This window comes from Chionomys nivalis, chromosome 2, assembly GCF_950005125.1.
Source record: "Chionomys nivalis chromosome 2, mChiNiv1.1, whole genome shotgun sequence".
NCBI classification, from domain to species: domain Eukaryota; kingdom Metazoa; phylum Chordata; class Mammalia; order Rodentia; family Cricetidae; genus Chionomys; species Chionomys nivalis.
The window spans coordinates 77,649,606-77,666,760 of record NC_080087.1 but is presented as its reverse complement, the minus strand read 5'-3'; the positions used below and the strand labels follow the sequence as shown (position 1 = coordinate 77,666,760).

At 54.7% G+C, this 17,155-nt stretch overlaps 1 protein-coding gene across 2 annotated transcripts in view; it reads left to right on the top strand.

Annotated features, from left to right (window-relative positions):
- Window positions 1–899: 899 nt before the first annotated feature.
- Mark4 (microtubule affinity regulating kinase 4) overlaps window positions 900–17,155 on the top strand; it is a 31,504-nt gene continuing 15,248 nt past the window's right edge. For both annotated transcript variants that reach the window (XM_057758086.1, XM_057758093.1), the window contains exons 1-8: window positions 900–1,281; window positions 8,189–8,389; window positions 11,096–11,149; window positions 11,281–11,329; window positions 11,832–11,897; window positions 12,153–12,223; window positions 13,598–13,654; window positions 15,306–15,542. In XM_057758086.1, the coding sequence (XP_057614069.1) occupies window positions 1,231–1,281; window positions 8,189–8,389; window positions 11,096–11,149; window positions 11,281–11,329; window positions 11,832–11,897; window positions 12,153–12,223; window positions 13,598–13,654; window positions 15,306–15,542 (786 nt within the window). In that variant the 5' untranslated portion in view covers window positions 900–1,230. The remainder of the gene's footprint in view (window positions 1,282–8,188; window positions 8,390–11,095; window positions 11,150–11,280; window positions 11,330–11,831; window positions 11,898–12,152; window positions 12,224–13,597; window positions 13,655–15,305; window positions 15,543–17,155) is intronic.

The window sequence follows — 17,155 nt, the reverse complement described above, 5'->3', positions numbered from 1 at the left end:
GAAGGCTTTCAAAGACAGTGGGGCAGAGACCTTCCCCCAGCGGCACCTGGCTCTGGACCAGGATTATGTCACCCCCCCCCCCCTTCCCTTCAGCCCACTACGCACGCACGTGCCCTCAGCACGGTTCTCACCGTCTCCAAACCGACCTGGCAGGCCTACATCTGTTTGGGCGTCCAGCCAGGGAGGAAAACGAGGCTCCCGCCCCCCTTAATGTGCACACTGGGAAAGTGAAGCCAGCAAGAGCTGCCTGTCATCCTCAGGGTGAAGTCACTGCACTCCCTACTCCTGGTTCGAAGCTCAGGATGACTTTTTCCCCATGAGACAGGGTCTTGCTGTGTAATCTAGGCTGGTCTCAAGCTCACAGCAATCATCCAAATCTTGGGATGACAGTCACCTCTCTCTCCCCCCCCCCCGCTTTCTCCTTTCTCTCCCTCTCCTCTCTCGTTCTTTATTCCTTTTCTCTGCAGATTTAGACTCCTTGAGTTTCTCTTTGTCTCTTTCGTTTCCTCCCTCTGCCTTGGCTCTCTCTGTCTCTCTCTCTGTCCCCCGTTCTGCCCTCAGTCCTTTTGTCTCTGTCCTTGGCTTCTCTCTGTCCCTCTCTTTGTGACTCTGCTTCTTCCCACCTCGTGTCTGTCCGTGTGTCCCTGTGTCTCTCCCATCTCTCAACGTCTCCCTCTGCTCTCCTCCTCAGCATCTCTCTGCCCTTCTCTTGGCCAGTTACTCCCGGTTCTCCTGTGAGAACTTGCTGGAGAGCGGCGCGCCCAGACCTGCCTCCGCCCCCAGAACTCTCGAGCCAGCCCGGACCTGTACCTTTAAGAGCCGGCAGCGGGGGCGGGGTCTCCCTGGGCCCCGCCCCTCCCATCCCTCCCCCTGACGTCCCTTCCTCCCCGGCCCCTTGGTCGCCTCCCTCTGCCGCCGCCCCGGGCCGGCTCCGCGCCCCCTCCCTGGCCCCCGCCCGTGCACCCTCCCGCTTGCCCGTCGCCCAGATGGCGCCCCGGGGTCCCCTTGCACCTGGCCACTAGGACCCTCGGTGTCTCCTCCCCTCCCCCGTCCTGCCCTCGCTCTCTCGTTTGCTCGCTCAGCGAGGACTCGGGCGTCCACGGCGCCCAGCTTTTTTGAGCTCGCGTCCCCAGGTCGGCTGGGGGGGGAGGGGAAGAAGGGGACCCCAGGATCCCCACCCCCCCCACCCGGCCACCCCTTGTCCCCTTCCCTCCTGGGACCCCAGAGAAGATGTCTTCGAGGACGGCGCTGGCCCCGGGCAACGATCGGAACTCGGACACGGTGAGTGGGGCCCAGCCCCTTGGGGAACCTTGCTTGGGTCCGGCCACGGAACCCCTCATCCCGCCGGGCCACCGGCCCCGCCAGTCCTCGTCCCCTTTCCCTGCTCCGCAGCCCCCACCGACGTTTCCCATGACTTTGAGGCCTCTCTGTTACCTCCTCCCCGCAGCCCCAGCCCAGCCCAGCCCGACCCCTAGGGGCGCCCCTGTCTTTGGACCCTTCTCTTGTCCCTCTGCAGAGCGCTTCCGCCCGGTCTCTTCCCTCCAGGAAGCCCCCTCCCCTGCTGGCCGGAGCCCCTCCCTTCCCCGGCTGCCGTGTCTGTCCCCTCCTGGCTAGTCCGCAGCCTTGCTGGGCTCGACCCTTCCCGGCGCTGCACGTCCCCGGGTCCCCGAAGCGCAGCCCTTGCTCTCCCCCACCCCCCCAACCTCCCACCCAGGCCCGACCCGACTTGGCCCAGCTGTCCTCCCTGCCTCCTGCTTGTCGGGGTGCTGGCTCCCCCTGCCACCCCTAGTCAGTCCCCAGGAGCCGCCTTCCCAAGGAAGCCAAATGCCACCTGGGCCCTGCATGGCTCCTTCAAGGTGTCTGGGCTCCCCGGCTTGGCCCTGCTCGGCCCGGCAGCCCTGTCCTTGGACCCTTGGCTCTTCTGGGCTCCCCTAGGTGCGACCTAGACTCGGCTGGTTTTTCTGCAGGAAGTCTTGGCATCCAAGCTGCAGTCTTCCATCCCGGGCTTGGGTTTCCAGGCCCTGGACCAGGCTGACTCCCGGCCGCCTCAGCTCGCAGGCAAGCTCCAGCCGAGTCTCCCAACTTCACGACCCCTCCTCACCCCCTTCCTTGCCTCCTGTTCACTGGAGCCCTCCCCCTTTCCTTATTAGGCTTTTCTCCTCCGCTTCCTGCCCCCAGGTCTGCACCCCTAGACTTTGGACTGGACCCCAGGCTCTAAGCCTTCCCAAGGTTGCTCTGTCCATGCCTTTGACTTCCTCATGCTGGACCCGTAGCCCCGACTTCTGGGAGTTCTGGGACTCTTGGCTGTTCCCTGTCTCCCATCCCAGGACTTCCTTCCCTCACAGCACGTCCCCCCTCCCCGCTTTTCCCATAATTCATGACAGCTTTCCAGATCCCTCAAAAACAACTCATCAATGCATTCTCGCTGGGACGTGGGTTCCTCCATCACCCTCTCACTGCCAGAGCCCAATCAGACACTTGTTTTGAGACAGGGTCTCATATTGTAAACCTGCCTGTCCTGGAACTCACTCCTAGACCAGGCTGGCCTTGAACTCACAGAGATCCATCTGCCTCTGCCTCCTGAGTACAAGTGTCTCTAATGCCAGTCAGGAATACTTCCCTTTGTCCCTCTCCCCTATTGGCCCAAGTTTCAAGTTGGCGGTTTCAGCCAGCCCCACCCACCTTGGTTCCCCAGTCATTCCAGAGAGGTACCCGCTTCCCGGTTCTTGGGTTCAAATGCTGCCTCCACAGGCCAGTCCGCGTTGTGTCTTCGGGCTCCTGCCCCCACCCCATTCCTGCCTTGGAAAGTGTATTGTGTTGGGGGGGTGGGAGTAACGACTGAGTCCCGCAGTGAATTACTGGAGACATGTGGGTGAAGGCTGGTACATAGGCGGCGCTCACGGCTGTTGGCATGGCTGTGGATCTGAGTCAGGAGGCGGTGCGTTCTCAAACTCCAGCTGTCCTTAGTTGTCAGGGAAGCTTGCAGAGCCTGCTTCAGCCTCAGTTTCCCTGTCAGTGGGTTGATGGCGGCACCTCCCTGGCAGGGACTTCCTCACATCACGTGTTGTGGTTATTGCTACCTTAATTATTCAAATAGACTCAGATTCACATCTCATTGCTGTGTGACCTCAGGCCAGTGACCTCACCTCTCTGAGCCTTGATTTCCAAATCTGTACGATAGCGGCCGGGCCTTCCTCTTTCCTGCGTTCCTAAGATTGTTGGCATGTAGTGGGGATACTCGAATGGGTGGTTCTGTCCCTGGTTCCATTCTGGAAGGATGACTTATGACTGAAGTGACACCCATCTCTTTCTATAGTCTGATGTTACCTGGTGACTGGTGACAGCCACGTGTGGGCATGCTCCTCCACCCGAAGTTCTAGGGCTTGCAGACCAGGGGCCAGCAGTGTTAGGGCACTGGACCTTCAGGAAGGACCCAAGCCAGCTGGTGGTGCTAGCCCATTTTAGCTCCTGCCTCTGACCCCCCCGGGGGGGGGGTCCTCATCCCTTGACCCAGCTACCCTCCCACAGGGGTCCCTGCCATGCAGCTTTCAATGGAATGCCTTCCTGTGTGTGAGGGAGCCCCCTGGCAACATCCAACAGGGATTCTTCTCCAGGCTGTTGGCCCGCCTGCCCCTTGGGGGTGAGGGGGGCGACTGAGAGCAGCCACTGGCATCTGTGAGATCTGGGAGGCTCAGCACTCAGGAACCTGGAGCTCAGGAGCCTGCTCACCCACTGGCCTTGTGCCCTTGAGCAAGGCCTTCTCCCTGCCTGAGCCTTAGGGAAGCTTGAGTCTGGGTTTGAGAATGCTCATAGTGACTGGACCCACCGTGGAGTGGGGTACCAGTGGCATGGGCCGGGACGTGTGGAGGCACCAGCAGTGGAATTCAGAACCACCTGGCCTGAGATAGTCTTTTTTTTTTTTTTTTTTACTGGAAGGGCTTCTGCCTACCATATCCACAGCACTGTGGTGCTGAGGGTAACCAGGGGCTCTACCACCGAGCCACGCCCCCAGCCCCTGATTAACTGCTGAATTATCTCAGCTCTTTCACTATCCCTGAGGCAGGAGCTCACTGAGTTGTTCAGGCTGGCCTTGAACTCACTGCATTATTCAGACAGATCTAGGATTTAAAATCTGATGCCTCTGCTTCCCTAGTTTTGGGGATGACTGACAGACCTGGTGGGCATCGACCTCTTGCCCGTTGTGAGGAAGATGGGTGATGGTGGCTGGTCCCTATCCCATCCCAGCCGCTGTTTCTCCCTGGACTGTGGGAGCACAGGGACCTTCCTCACTGGGCTCTGCTAGGGACTGAGTGTGGGTGAGGTTCCTGCCTGCACAAGCCTTGGCCAGTGGAATCATCCACCTGGTAAACACCACGTTCCCAGGCGTGGTGGAGTAACCAGTAAGCTTAGCTACTTGGGAAACTGAGGCAGGAGGATTTCAAGTTGACAAGACCTTATCTCAAAATTAAGATTAAAATGAGAGTTGGAGGGAGGGATGGGGAGGTGGCTTGCATGGTAAAGTGCTGACTGGGCGAAAACGAGGACCTGAGTTCAGATTCCAGTACCCACGTAAAAGCCAGGCATGGCGGAACATGCCTGTCACCCCAGCACTGGGTGGGGGTTGGGGCGTAGAGATGAGCTGATACTAGGCACTTGCTGGCCAGCCAGTCTAGCTGAAATGACCATCTCTAGGCTCAATGAAGAATGAGTGTTTCCTTTTGGATATACCCAAAGGATGCTCAATCATACCACGAGGATATGTGCTCAGCTATGTTCATAGCAGCATTATTTGTCATAGCCAGAACCTGGAAACAACTTAAATGCCCGTCGACCAAAGAATGAATAAGGAAAATGCGATACATTTACACAATGAAGTACTACACAGCAGAAAAAAATAATGACAACTTGAAATTTGCGGGCAAATGAATGGATCCAAAAAACATTATATTGAGTGTGGTAACCCAGACCCAGAAAGAAAAATGTAATATGTACTCACTCATAAGTGGCTTTTAGACATAAAGCAAAGAAAAACAAGCCTGTATACAATTCACAATCCCAGAGAACGTAGACAACAAAGAGGACCCTAAGAGAGACATGCATGGATCTAATCTACATGGAAAGTAGAAAAAGACGAGATCTCCTGAGTAAATTGGGAGTGTGGTGATCATGGGAGAAGGGTAGGGAGGAGGTAGGGAGGGGAGGGGAGAAAAATATATAGTTCAATTAAAAACAGTTTTGTTATTTTTGTTTTTGTTTTTAAAAAGAAAGTGTTTCAAAAACTAGTGAAGAAAGTAACAGAGGAAGAGTCCCAAAGCTGACCTCTGACCTCCACAGGGGAGCATACCTGCACACACATACAACATACAAGAGAAGGGGTACTAGGGACATAACGCAACGATGGAGCCCCTGCCTAGAATCCCCCAGTGAGGGGCTGGAGTGTGGCTCAGTGTAGAGCCCCTGCCTAGAATCCCCCAGTGAGGGGCTGGGGTGTGGCTCAGTGGTAGAGCCCCTGCCTAGAACCTTCCAGGAGGGGCTGGGGTGTGGCTCAGTGGAGGAGCAATTCTCTAGTACCTGAGAATGAGCCAAAGACAAGAACGGGTGTAGAAGTATGGGTCTGTCTAATGTAACACATGTAAAAAGATGTCAGTTTGGCAGAAATGACTGGGTTCAGATCCCCTCTCCAGATCTCAGTTTCCCCTGACTGTAAAATGGGGACGATGATTCATGGGCTGTCCATGCTTGTGAAATGCTGGTGGCTGCTGTAGGCCTGGCACAGCTTCCCTGCCACGGGAGCCCAAGCCTCAGCTCTCTGGCTGTCCGGCCTTCTCCCTTCCTCCGTGTCCTGTGTCCTGTTTTCCTTCAGCCGTGAGGACGACACAGAGGGAGATCTGGCCAAGAAAGGAAGGCCCAGTCCCTGGAGGTTCCCAATCAGGACAGGGCAGCTGGGCCTGAGCAGGTCACCTCACTGGAGAGGCTGGGGAGGGACAGAGGAGTTGATGGCGTGGGAGATGGCAGGGCAGGGCGCTCGTCCCTCTCAGGCGGGGTGGCGGAGGGCAGTCAGGATGAAACAATGTTTCTTGGAGAGGTGGACAGAATGGCCAGCACAAGACGTTGGGGCAGAATGGAGAGTTCTGTTGTCTGCAGGAGCATCTGGGGCAGCAGGGATGACGAGACAGCCCCCACCCCATCTAAGACTCTCCCAGAAGCTTCCCGAATCTCACCCATTGCAAGTTGATTTCTCTCTTCACATCTACATGTGGGGTGATCAGGAAGGTCAATTAATTAGGTGCAAGCTGGGCGTGGTGGCACAGGCTGGTAATCCCTGCATTGGGAGGCTGAGGCAGGAGGATTTGGAGCTCAGGGCTAGCCTGGGCTACGGGAGACCCTGTCTCAACTGCAACATAAAGTTCAACGTGCATGTATTTCCAGCCCTTGGGAGGCAGAGACAGGAGGATTGTTACATGTTCCAACCCAGCTTGGGCTAGAGAATAACATCCAGGGGCTGGAGAGATGGCTCAGCAGTTAAGAGCACTGATTGCTCTTCTGAAGGTCCTGAGTTCAATTCCCAGCAACCACATAGTGGCTCACAACCACCCATAATGAGATCTGGTGCCCTCTCCTGACCTACAGGCAGGAGGATACTGCATAAATAAATAAATAAAATAAATAAATAAATAAATAAATAAAATGAAAAAAGAGAATAAGATCCAGTACCCAAAAAAAGAAAGAGGAAAAAAAAATGTCAATAAATAGGGTACCACAAGAGAGCCAAACACTGTTGAAATAGATCCTGTGACAGTGGTTTAAGCTCACTTCCAGGTACTTGGTAAGTTCAAGGCCAGCCTGGGCCGCTTGAAGCTCCCTCTCAAAAAAAAAAAAAAAAAAAAAAAAAACAAAGAAAGAAAAATGCAAAAAATGTGTTGCTGGAGGGTTTTTTGTTTGTTTGGCTTTAGGTTTGGTTTGTTTTGGTTGTTCAAGACAGGTTTCTCTGTGTTGCTTTGGAGCCTGTTCTGGAACTCTGTAGGGAAGACAGCCTGGTCCCCAAACGGAGATCGGCCTGCCTCTACCTCCCAAGTGCTGGGGTTAAAGGCTTGGGCCACCACCCTCGGGCTCATTGCTAGAGTTTTCTATGTAACATTTTCAAACCCTGGAAAGCTGGGCATTGGGTAGTGAGGCGACCACCATAAAAATGTCCGGACGGTCAGCTGGGAATGAGGTAAGGACATGTTTGCGGGGTGTAGAATTGAGGGGCTAGAAGGCCGGGTGCGGTGACTACGGGCCTGTAATCTCAGAACTTGATGGGCCAAGGCTGAGTATCAGGAATTCAAAGTCAGCCTTGGCTACATAGCAAGTTGGGGAGCAGCCTGACCTATGTGAGACCCTCTCTCAACTTCCCCATTCTCCACCCCAAGGAAAACAGACTTGGGGCTGAACCAGGGGTGTTGACGGATGAAATGGGGTGTTTGGAATTTGTGCTGGCCAGAAAGGGAGTGTTGTGTCTGGATGGAGGTTAATGTTCATTCGGGGTTGAGGTCAGCAACGTTTTGAAGAAGAATGTAGTCTGAGGGTGCTGGCGGTCGCATGAGTGAGAAGGGGAGAGTGGGGCTCTTTAGAAGCCCCCATTTTGTGCGTTGCTAGGCATAAAACCCTGAGCCGTGCGCTAGGGCACCAAGCACTCCACCTACCATTGAAATCCTTCCCCAGCACTTGGTTTTTCCTTAGACGAGGCCATGTGGAGCCCAGTGTGGTGGTTCATGGTGGCCATCCGAGCCATTGAGACGTGGAGGCAGGCGTCTGGGACGTCACCCTTGGCTACATAACCACTTTAAAGCCAGCCTGGGCTTCAGAAGAGCTTGTCTCAACAAAACAAAGGAGTAGCTTGCTATGTAGGTAGCCCAGGCTAGCCTGGAACTCAGCCTGTAAGGGCTGGGTACTCCTGATCCACCTACCTGCACTCTCCATCCAGAGTGCTAGAACCTAGGGTGTAATGCCTGCCATCAAGCACAGCCCTACTGGAGACCTTTGTGGGAAAAGGGGGTGCCCCCAAAGCATAGTTTTTATATGGCCCGAGTTTGCAAAGGGGCAGGAGGGCACACTGGCCAGAGCTCCAGAGAGCTACCCACCCTGGCCCTCGGGCGCCACTGTAGTGGGGTGGACTGGGATAATTCATATGCTTCTCTACCCACAGCATGGCACCTTGGGCAGTGGCCGCTCCTCAGACAAAGGGCCATCCTGGTCCAGCCGATCCTTGGGTGCCCGTTGCCGGAACTCTATCGCGTCCTGCCCCGAGGAACAACCCCATGTGGGCAACTACCGCCTGCTGAGGACCATCGGAAAGGGCAACTTCGCCAAAGTCAAGCTGGCCCGGCATATCCTGACAGGTCGGGAGGTAAGTGTGGGTGACCGAGGGACGCAGGACATGGGAGTTCAGGAGGTGTGAGGTCTGGACTGGTCCCGCTTGGCCTTCTAACCGTAGAGAATTCCCCCATGTGCTCTGAATTAAAGTTGGTTTTGTTTTGTATGGAAACAGGGTCTCTCTACAGAGCCCTGGCTGCCCTGGAACTCCCTATGTAATCTAGGCTGGCCTTGAACTCCTGGAGAGCCACCTGCATCTGCCTCCTGAGTGATGGGATTAAAGGCGTGTGTCACTAGGCCTGACCTAAAATTTAAAGTTTTTTTTTTTTTTTTTTTAAGTTTTGGAGCCTGTCCTGGAACTAGCTCTTGTAGACCAGGCTGGCCTCGAACTCACAGAGATCCCTGCCTCTGCCTCCTGAATGCTGGGATTAAAGGCGCGTACCACTACTGCCCGGCTTAAAATTCTTTTTAATGTTATTTTTATTTTTCATTTTGTTTTTTGAGATAGGGTTTTTTCTGTGTAGTCCTAGAACTTGCTCAGAACTCGAAGATCTGCCTACCTCTGCCTTCTGAGTTCTGGAATTAAAGGCATGTGCTTGCCATGCCTGGCTTTTAATGTTATTTTGAATTTCATGTGTGCATGCGTGCACGCACATGGCCAGAAGCGGGTGTAAGATCTTCTGGAGCTGGAGCCGCAGACCCTTGTGAGCTTCCTGACATGGTGCTGGGACAGACACTTTTCTCCTGGAGAGCAGTAAGCACTCTTAAGTACTGAGCTGTCCAGCCTCAGCTTGCTCAGATTTTTCCAGAACAGCCCCAGTAGGAAAAGAGGGTTACAAGTTTCTTGCCTGCCTGCCTTCCTCTTTGGGTTTTGCATGTTTTTGTTGTCTTGTATCTTTGTTGTATATATGTGTGTAAGAGGGAGGGACCAGACATGACATCAGGTATCTTTGCCCCCTCACCTGTTTGCCTTGTGACAGGTTCTTTCACTAAAATGGGACACGCTACTGGCATCCGCTGTCCTGCCTCTCACTCCGTCCAATGCTGAGGGGCTGGGGTATGGCTCAGTGGTAGACCTCCTGCCTAGAATCCCCCAGTGAGGGGCTGGGGTGCGGCTCTAGGTAGAGCTCCTGCCTAGAATCCCCAGTGAGGGGCTGGGAGTGTGGCTCTGTGGTAGAGCCCCAGCCTAGAATCCCCCAGTGAGGGGCTGGGGTGTGGCTCAGTGGTAGAGGGAGTTGCTTGGCTTGTACAAGGCCTCAGGTTTGATGCCCAGGACCACATAAACAATACAACCCAGAACTCTAAGAACCAGGTCGTGGTGGTGCACATGCCTTTAATCCCAGCACTCAAGAGGCAGAGGCAGGTGGATCTCCATGAGTTGGAAGGCCAGCCTGATCTACAGAGTTCATTCCAGTTCGTCGGGGCATTTTTTTTTTTTTTTTGGTTTTTCGAGACAGGGTTTCTCTGTGGCTTTGGAGCCTGTCCTGGAACTAGCTCTTGTAGACCTGGCTGGTCTCGAACTCACAGAGATCCACCTGCCTCTGCCTCCCGACTGCTGGGATTAAAGGCGTGCACCACCACCGCCCGGCTCATCGGGGCTTTTTAAGAAGCAAAACAAATCCTAAGAAACAGACCAGCAGGCTGATCATCAGTGTAAATTCAAATTAAAACCCTTTTCTTTTTTGCGATAGGGTTTTCTAGATTGACCAAGGCTTAAGTCAAAGCTCCTTTTAGTTTTAATTTCATTTATCTGTTTTGTGAGTGCACATTTGTCCAGAGAGGTCTGAGGACACCCTGCAGGAATGCATCCTCCCCTCGCCTCCCCCCACCCCCCAGCATCTCAGACACAGTACTGGGGATGGAATCCCGCAAAAGCCTTAGCACACCAGCCCTGTGATGGCAGCGCTGGGCCCCTCCCAGGAAAGCCAAGTTCTTTGTCGTTCCACAATTTATTCCTGTGCTCCATCACCTTCACACATGAAAGGCACCATATGATCGTCTCAGTGCTGGCATGGAACGTGCCTGACAGAATTCTCAAAAACCCGTGTGTGCGAATCCCGCAAGGGCACGGGACCCACTCCCGAGGCGCGAGCACAGGCTGTTCTCCATATGTGGGTGTGGACTCCATTCCAGAGGTTGTATCCCCCCCCATTATATTTATTTTAAATTTAAATTTTTACTTTTTTTTTTTTCCTTTTTGAGACAGGGTCTCACTGTGTAGTCTTGGCTGGCCTAGAACTTACGGAGATTCCCCTGCCTCTGCCCTCCAAGTGTTCCACCACACCTGATATAAAATTCGTTTGTTTACTTACTTATCTAAATTGTGTGTTTGTGTTTCTGTGGGTGGATGTGTGCACAAGAGGGCAGGGGCCCAAGGAGGCCAGAAGATGTTAGGCGTCTTGTCACTAGACTTGCTGATGGTTGGGAGCTGCCAGGCGGGTGCTGGGAACTGACGTCGGCGGGGCCCTCTGCAGGAGCAGTCACGGTGCTGAATGCCTCTCCAGCCCCTCCTGGCCTGGAACTTGCTGTATAGACCAGGCTGGTCCTTCCCTCTGCCTCCACATTGTTGGTGGTGATAGGCATGGACCACCATTCTCAGCTCCATTAAGGCTTTAACATTCGATATTTCAGAAAGTTTGAAATAATGCTGCATGCCTCTCGTGTAGACCAGGCTGGCCCCAAATTTGCTATGTGATCTGAGCTGGGGGATTTTGACTTTCCCGCCTTCTTCCACCTCTAGGTCGCTATCAAGATCATCGATAAAACCCAGCTAAACCCCAGTAGCCTGCAGAAGGTGAGGCCCAGGGAAGGGAATGGGGCGGGAAACACAGTTTGGGTAGAACTCAGACTTAACCGGGACTGGGGGGGATCCCCAAAGCCACCACCCCTCACTACTGTCTGTTTTTCTTTTCTGGCCTTGCCCAGCTGTTCAGAGAAGTCCGAATCATGAAGGGACTCAACCACCCCAACATCGGTGAGGAGGTCGGAGCCGGCCTGGGAGCCGCCGTGGTGGGGCCTTGGGAAGGGGGAGTGGGGCTGTATTAGAGACCCAACTGCTGTGGCGCCGTCGTTCCTGTGTGACTTAGCTTCTCTGAGCCTGTGTTTTGTCTTCTGAGTACGGATCTGCGGATCTGTATCAAGGCTCGCACACTGCATTCGGGTCTATGTGAACCGCGCATACAGTGTCATTAGGCAGGGGGGAACACACGTTAGCTCCCCTGGAGGTGGCCCTGACCTGTATTTACTGCTTAACTGCTGATTGCTGGCAACGTGGGCACAGATCCCAGCCTCATCGAGCTGAAACTGTCGTGTAGAGAAAGGCAGGCTGAGCAGCATAGAAAACCTGGCCACAAGTAGGGAGCCACTGAGGGTTCCGGGGGAAGGCGTGTGATGATTGGCAGGTGGCTGTGGGGTCTGGGAGAACGGCCGCCCTTCCACTCTCACCTAACCCTGCCCGCTCCTCCTCCCCCTCCCAGTAAAGCTCTTCGAGGTGATAGAGACGGAGAAGACGCTGTACCTCGTGATGGAATATGCCAGCGCAGGTGAGGCCCCACCCCCACGCCCTGCTCCCACACCCCTGCACCCCACACCCTGCTCCCACACCCCTGTACCCCACGTCCTGCTCTCACACCCTCTGCACCCCATGCCCTGCTCCCACACCCCTGGATCCCAAGCCCTGCTCCCACACCCCTGCACCACACGCCCTGCTCTCACACACTCTCTACACCCCAATGTCCTGTTTTTGCACCCCTCATGCCATCTGGCTCCAGCCTTGACCCCTGTCCCCCCATCTGCAGGAGAAGTGTTCGACTACCTCGTGTCGCACGGCCGCATGAAGGAGAAGGAGGCCCGGGCCAAGTTCCGACAGGTGAGACAAGGCGCCGCCCACCCCAGCTCCTGGGAAGAAGGTCTGAGTGAGGACCAAGGAGGGCACTCTGCAGATGCCTGTGCACAGGGGTGAGGTGTGCAGGGGCTCAGGTGGGAGGAAGCTGTTGGGGACCCAGGGAAGCTGGTGATGAGCGTGGGTATACAGGTGTGTGGATGTGGAGACTGGGGTGAGGGTGGAAGGATGGGAAAAGTACCAGAATATGGATGGCAGAGCTGGGGTGTCCCAGCACTCAGGATGGGGTCAGTGGCTCAGGAGCTCAAGGTCATCCTCAGCTACCTCAGCTCGAGGCTAGCCTGGGCTGCATGGGACCCTGTCGTGAAAGAAAGGCTGGGGAGCTGGCTCAGCAGGTGCAGGACTGCTGAGCCAGCCACAGACCAGAGTTTGGCTCCCTGACACCGGTGGGGTGAACAGGAGGGGTGGGCATGGTGGCTAACCTCCGTCCCAGCACTCAGGAGACAGACGGGCTCACTGTGGCTGGGGAACTGCACTAGCTTGATTGACAAGCTCTGAGTTCAGCCAGAGAGACACCTTTGCCCAGTAAATAATGTGGAAAACAGTCGAGGAAGACCTCATGTCCACCTCTGGCCTCCACACTCATGTACACACACGCGTGTGTGTGAGTGTGCAGAAACACACACACAATCTCAGAAGACACAGAAAGGTCTGTGGGCCCTTTATGAGGTGCGTGTGTATGTGTGTGGGGGGGTGATAGCTGCGTGTACTGGAGGGCAGGGTGGGAGTGGGGCTTCAGGGCAGCAGGGCCTGCAGGTGCTGTGTTGGGTGGGTCATGCAGTGCCCTGGTGTGGAAGATTCCATGAAGGGCACAAGTCGGGGTGTGTACATTGGTGGGTGAGAGTGTATCTGGAGGGAGAGGACACACCAGAAGTCAGTGTGCAGTGTGAGGATATGCAGTGTGAGGCCTGGATGCGCAGATGTGAGGGACAGATTCAGGGTGCAGAGATCCAGTACAGGTGTGAGACACACAGGCATGTCAGCCCGTGTGACCTGCGAGTGAAGCGTGAGAGCGCCCTTTGTACAGGGTAGGACCTCCTTCAGGGGCTGCCTTTTGGGGGTGAGGATGGTAGCCCTAGTGACTTGGGCCCACACACCTGTTTCCGACAGGGACACTTGGGGAGTTTCCACACATGGCCTAGTCCCATAGACGTGTGTGTGTGTGTGCGCGCGCGTGTGCGTGTGCGCGTGCGTGTGATCTGACTGAATTTCAGGTGTCAGGTGCTGGAGTTTGCCTGGGTCCCCTGTTCTCTGACCTGACTGAGGCCCCAGGGGGGTGTACCGGGTGTGGCGGTCAGCCTCGGTGGTGGCTTCAGCGCTGCCAACTGTCTTCTACCGCAGATCGTGTCCGCCGTGCACTACTGTCACCAGAAGAACATTGTACACAGGGATCTGAAGGTAAGCCCCTCCCACCGTGACCAGGCACCCCAGCCCTGCCAGCTCCCCGGCTGCCACCCAGTGCCCAGGGTTCTTTCCCAGGCCTTTGTGAGGTGGGAGGACTGGGACCAAGTGTCCTGGGCTGGTCTCAGAAGGGCGGGTGAGATAAGGTATCAGTATTGGGCCTTGGGGCCTTGAGGTGCCTCTGACATTGTTCCTTCTCCCGTCCGCTGGCGTCTGTGAGAACTTGGCTTTCAGGCCCAGGTCAATTCCACAGGGTCTTGGGATCTTAGGGTGACAGAGAGGCCACAGCGCCAGCACCAGGGCATGGGAAAGCGACCCCTAGGGCCCAGCCTCCTGCTGCAGCCAAGCCTGGCAGCCTCTCTGGCTTTTCCTCAGACCCCAATCAAAGCACACAGAAATCTAAGACCTGATAGTCTGGTAGGCTCCATGCAAGCCGGTCTGGGTTACCCTTCGTCAGCACCTACCATGTGCTGGGCTGGGCACTAAGGGCTTTAAAGACAAACCCTGAAGTCTGAAGACCCTGGGGGAGGGTCCAGAGGTGGCTTAGTGGATAAAGATGCTTGCTGTTCCCGCCCACCAGCCCTTCAATCCCCAGGGACCCATGTGCTGGAAGGAGAGAGAACTGACCCTGTAGTTAACCTTTGACCTCCGCAGGTCATGTGCACCTCCCATCCCACTCCCTAGTCGAGTGCATACAATAATAAAAAATCAACACCAGAAACCCTGGGGCTAGCCCAGAATAGCAGCGCCTGAGATCCCAGAACACAGGAGGCAGAGGCAGGAGGAGTTCAAGGCCAAGGGCTATGAACTCAGTTTGTCCTAGAGTGTTTTGTTTGACACTTGCAAGGTCCTGTATTCAGGTTCAACCACAGGGGGCAAAAGGGGTCAGCAGAGTTTAAGGCCAGCCTCAACTCTGTGAGACCCTGTCTCAAAATAGTTAACAACAACCAAGAAAAAAAAAAGAAAAAAGAAAAAAAAACCTCTGGGAGAAGTTGGGTGTGGTGGATCTCACCTGTAATTCCAGCTCTCGGGAGAAGGAGGCAGGACAGTTGGGAGGGTAGTCTTGGCTATGTAGTGAGGTCAAAGCCACCTTGAACCACATAGACCCTGTCTCAACAACACAAAAAGGAATCCCCCTTGCAGACATTTTAAATAGTCTTCAAAGACATGAAGCCCACTGTGGAATGGCTTTGGATACTTGTACTGTCTGTGACTGGATGCTTGCTCCATGAGGCAGGGTGAGGCAGGCACTTTGCCAGCATCACCTCCTAGGTTGATGAGGAGAATTAATCTGGAGGTTGCTCGCCACCTAGTGGAGGAGACTGGAATTGACCAGAGTGGTTTCCCAGGTCCTGCTGGTGGCAGCCTCATCCAAGGCCATCAGAACTAAGGTGAAGGCTGGACTGTGGCGCCTCAGATGTCAGGAAAGAAAATGTGACCAGGCTGCGGGCACGGCTCAGTATGAAGAGCGATGACCTAGCGTTGCCAGAACCACAGGCTGCATTAACAAGCGCACATAAACTGGGTGTGGTGACTCGTGCCTGTAATCCCAGCCTTGGGGAGTCAGAGGCAGGAGCAGGGCCAGTTAGGTCAGCCAGGCTCAGAGCGAACCTCTGTCTTGATCCGCTGGCCTTCTCTTCCCTCTCAGGCTGAGAACCTGTTGCTGGATGCCGAGGCCAACATCAAAATCGCCGACTTTGGCTTCAGCAATGAGTTCACACTGGGGTCGAAGTTGGACACGTTCTGTGGGAGCCCACCGTACGCCGCCCCAGAGCTGTTCCAGGGCAAGAAGTACGATGGGCCAGAGGTGGACATCTGGAGCCTGGGCGTCATCCTCTACACGCTGGTCAGCGGCTCCCTGCCCTTTGATGGGCACAACCTTAAGGTGCCAGGGACAGGGCGGGCAGGGGCAGGGGTGACTTGGGTGCCTGCCTACAGGCCAAGCCCATGGGACCAGTGATATTGGGGCTCAAGCTGTGAGCTGCTCAGCTACTGGATTTGAGTTCTAGTCTTGGCCAGCTCTGGGGAAAAACAAATCATTAGAAACTTTGGGTCATGCCCCATCTAAGGCTTTTCAGATCTATTGTGTGTGACAGGCAGAAACACAGCAGGAGGGGTGAGCCTCAAGACCTGCGACAGAGGCCAGGGTAGGGTTTCATTTCTGTGCAATGCCCAGAATAGGGAAGTCCATTTAAAGTGGGAGCAGAGTGGTGGATGCCTAAGGTCAGGATGGGGGAGGGGAGAGCAGCTAAAGGGCTGCTAAAGTTTGCTGTGCGTAGGATGGAACTGAGGGTCAAGTGCTCTACCCCTGAGCCACGCCTCAGCCCCTCACTGGGGGATTCTAGGCAGGGGGTCTACCCCTGAGCCACGCCCCAGCCCCTCACTGGGGGATTCTAGGCAGGGGCTCTACCACTGAGCTACACCCCAGCCCTCACTGGGGGGTTCTAGGCAGGGACTCTACCACTGAGCCACTTTCATAGGGCTTCTTTTAAAATGATAAAAAAAAAAAATACTCTGAAATTATTAGTGGTGATGATTTTGCACTCAGCAGACACACTACAACTCCTCAGAGTTGTGCTTTTACGAATGGTTTTTGTTGTAACATTGTATAGAATGGGATATGCCTGTCATTCTAGCCCCGAAGAGACTGAGGCAGGGGCTGACCTGCATCTTAGTGACACACTGTCTCAACAGAAGTCAAAGGGCGCTGAGGCTGTAGCCGGTTCAGGAAGCCCTGGGTTGCTCCCTCAGCACCACAAAAAACAAAAGGTGCACAAAAAGATTTCATCTTAGTTTACCGGACATTTCTACAGTGGATCTCAGCAGAAACAAAAGGAATGAGCAAAATAGAAAATCTTTATCAGTGGCTGCCCGGTTCTAGGGAGGAACCCAGAACCCAGATAACTGGAAGTTACTGGAACTGTGGGGAGGGTGTCATCAGATTGATTTGAAGCTTTTTTTTTTTGCCCCCTTTGAAGTTTTGCTTTGAAACATTGCCAAGACACAGAAAAGCTGCAAAGAGAGAATAGAGACGGCCAGTCCTTTTCAGGAGGGCCATGCTGGCTGACATCCAGCCGAGGGCTGCTGCTGTCACTGCGTACGCACGTAGCTATTGTCATTATTGATGGCCTGCTGGACAGTTCATTGTAGACACTGTATCCCTCCGTCCTTCAAGGCTGAGGCAGTTATCTCCTCAGACTATGGACATTTTCCTGTGGCTGGTCACACACAGGAAATGCAACATTGAAACAGTGCTGACCCTCATCCTACCAGCCACAGTTAGAAATCATTTGTCTGAGGAATACTGAGCCACACCCCAGCCCCTCACTGGGGGATTCTAGGCAGGGGCTCTACCACTGAGCCACACCCCCAGCCCCTCACTGGGGGATTCTAGGCAGGGGCTCTACCACTGAGCCATGACCCTAACCCTTCTCTGGGGCACTAAGTGATCTGACTTGTGATTGGCTTCCGGTCAGTGATTTTCAGAGTGTCCCTCAG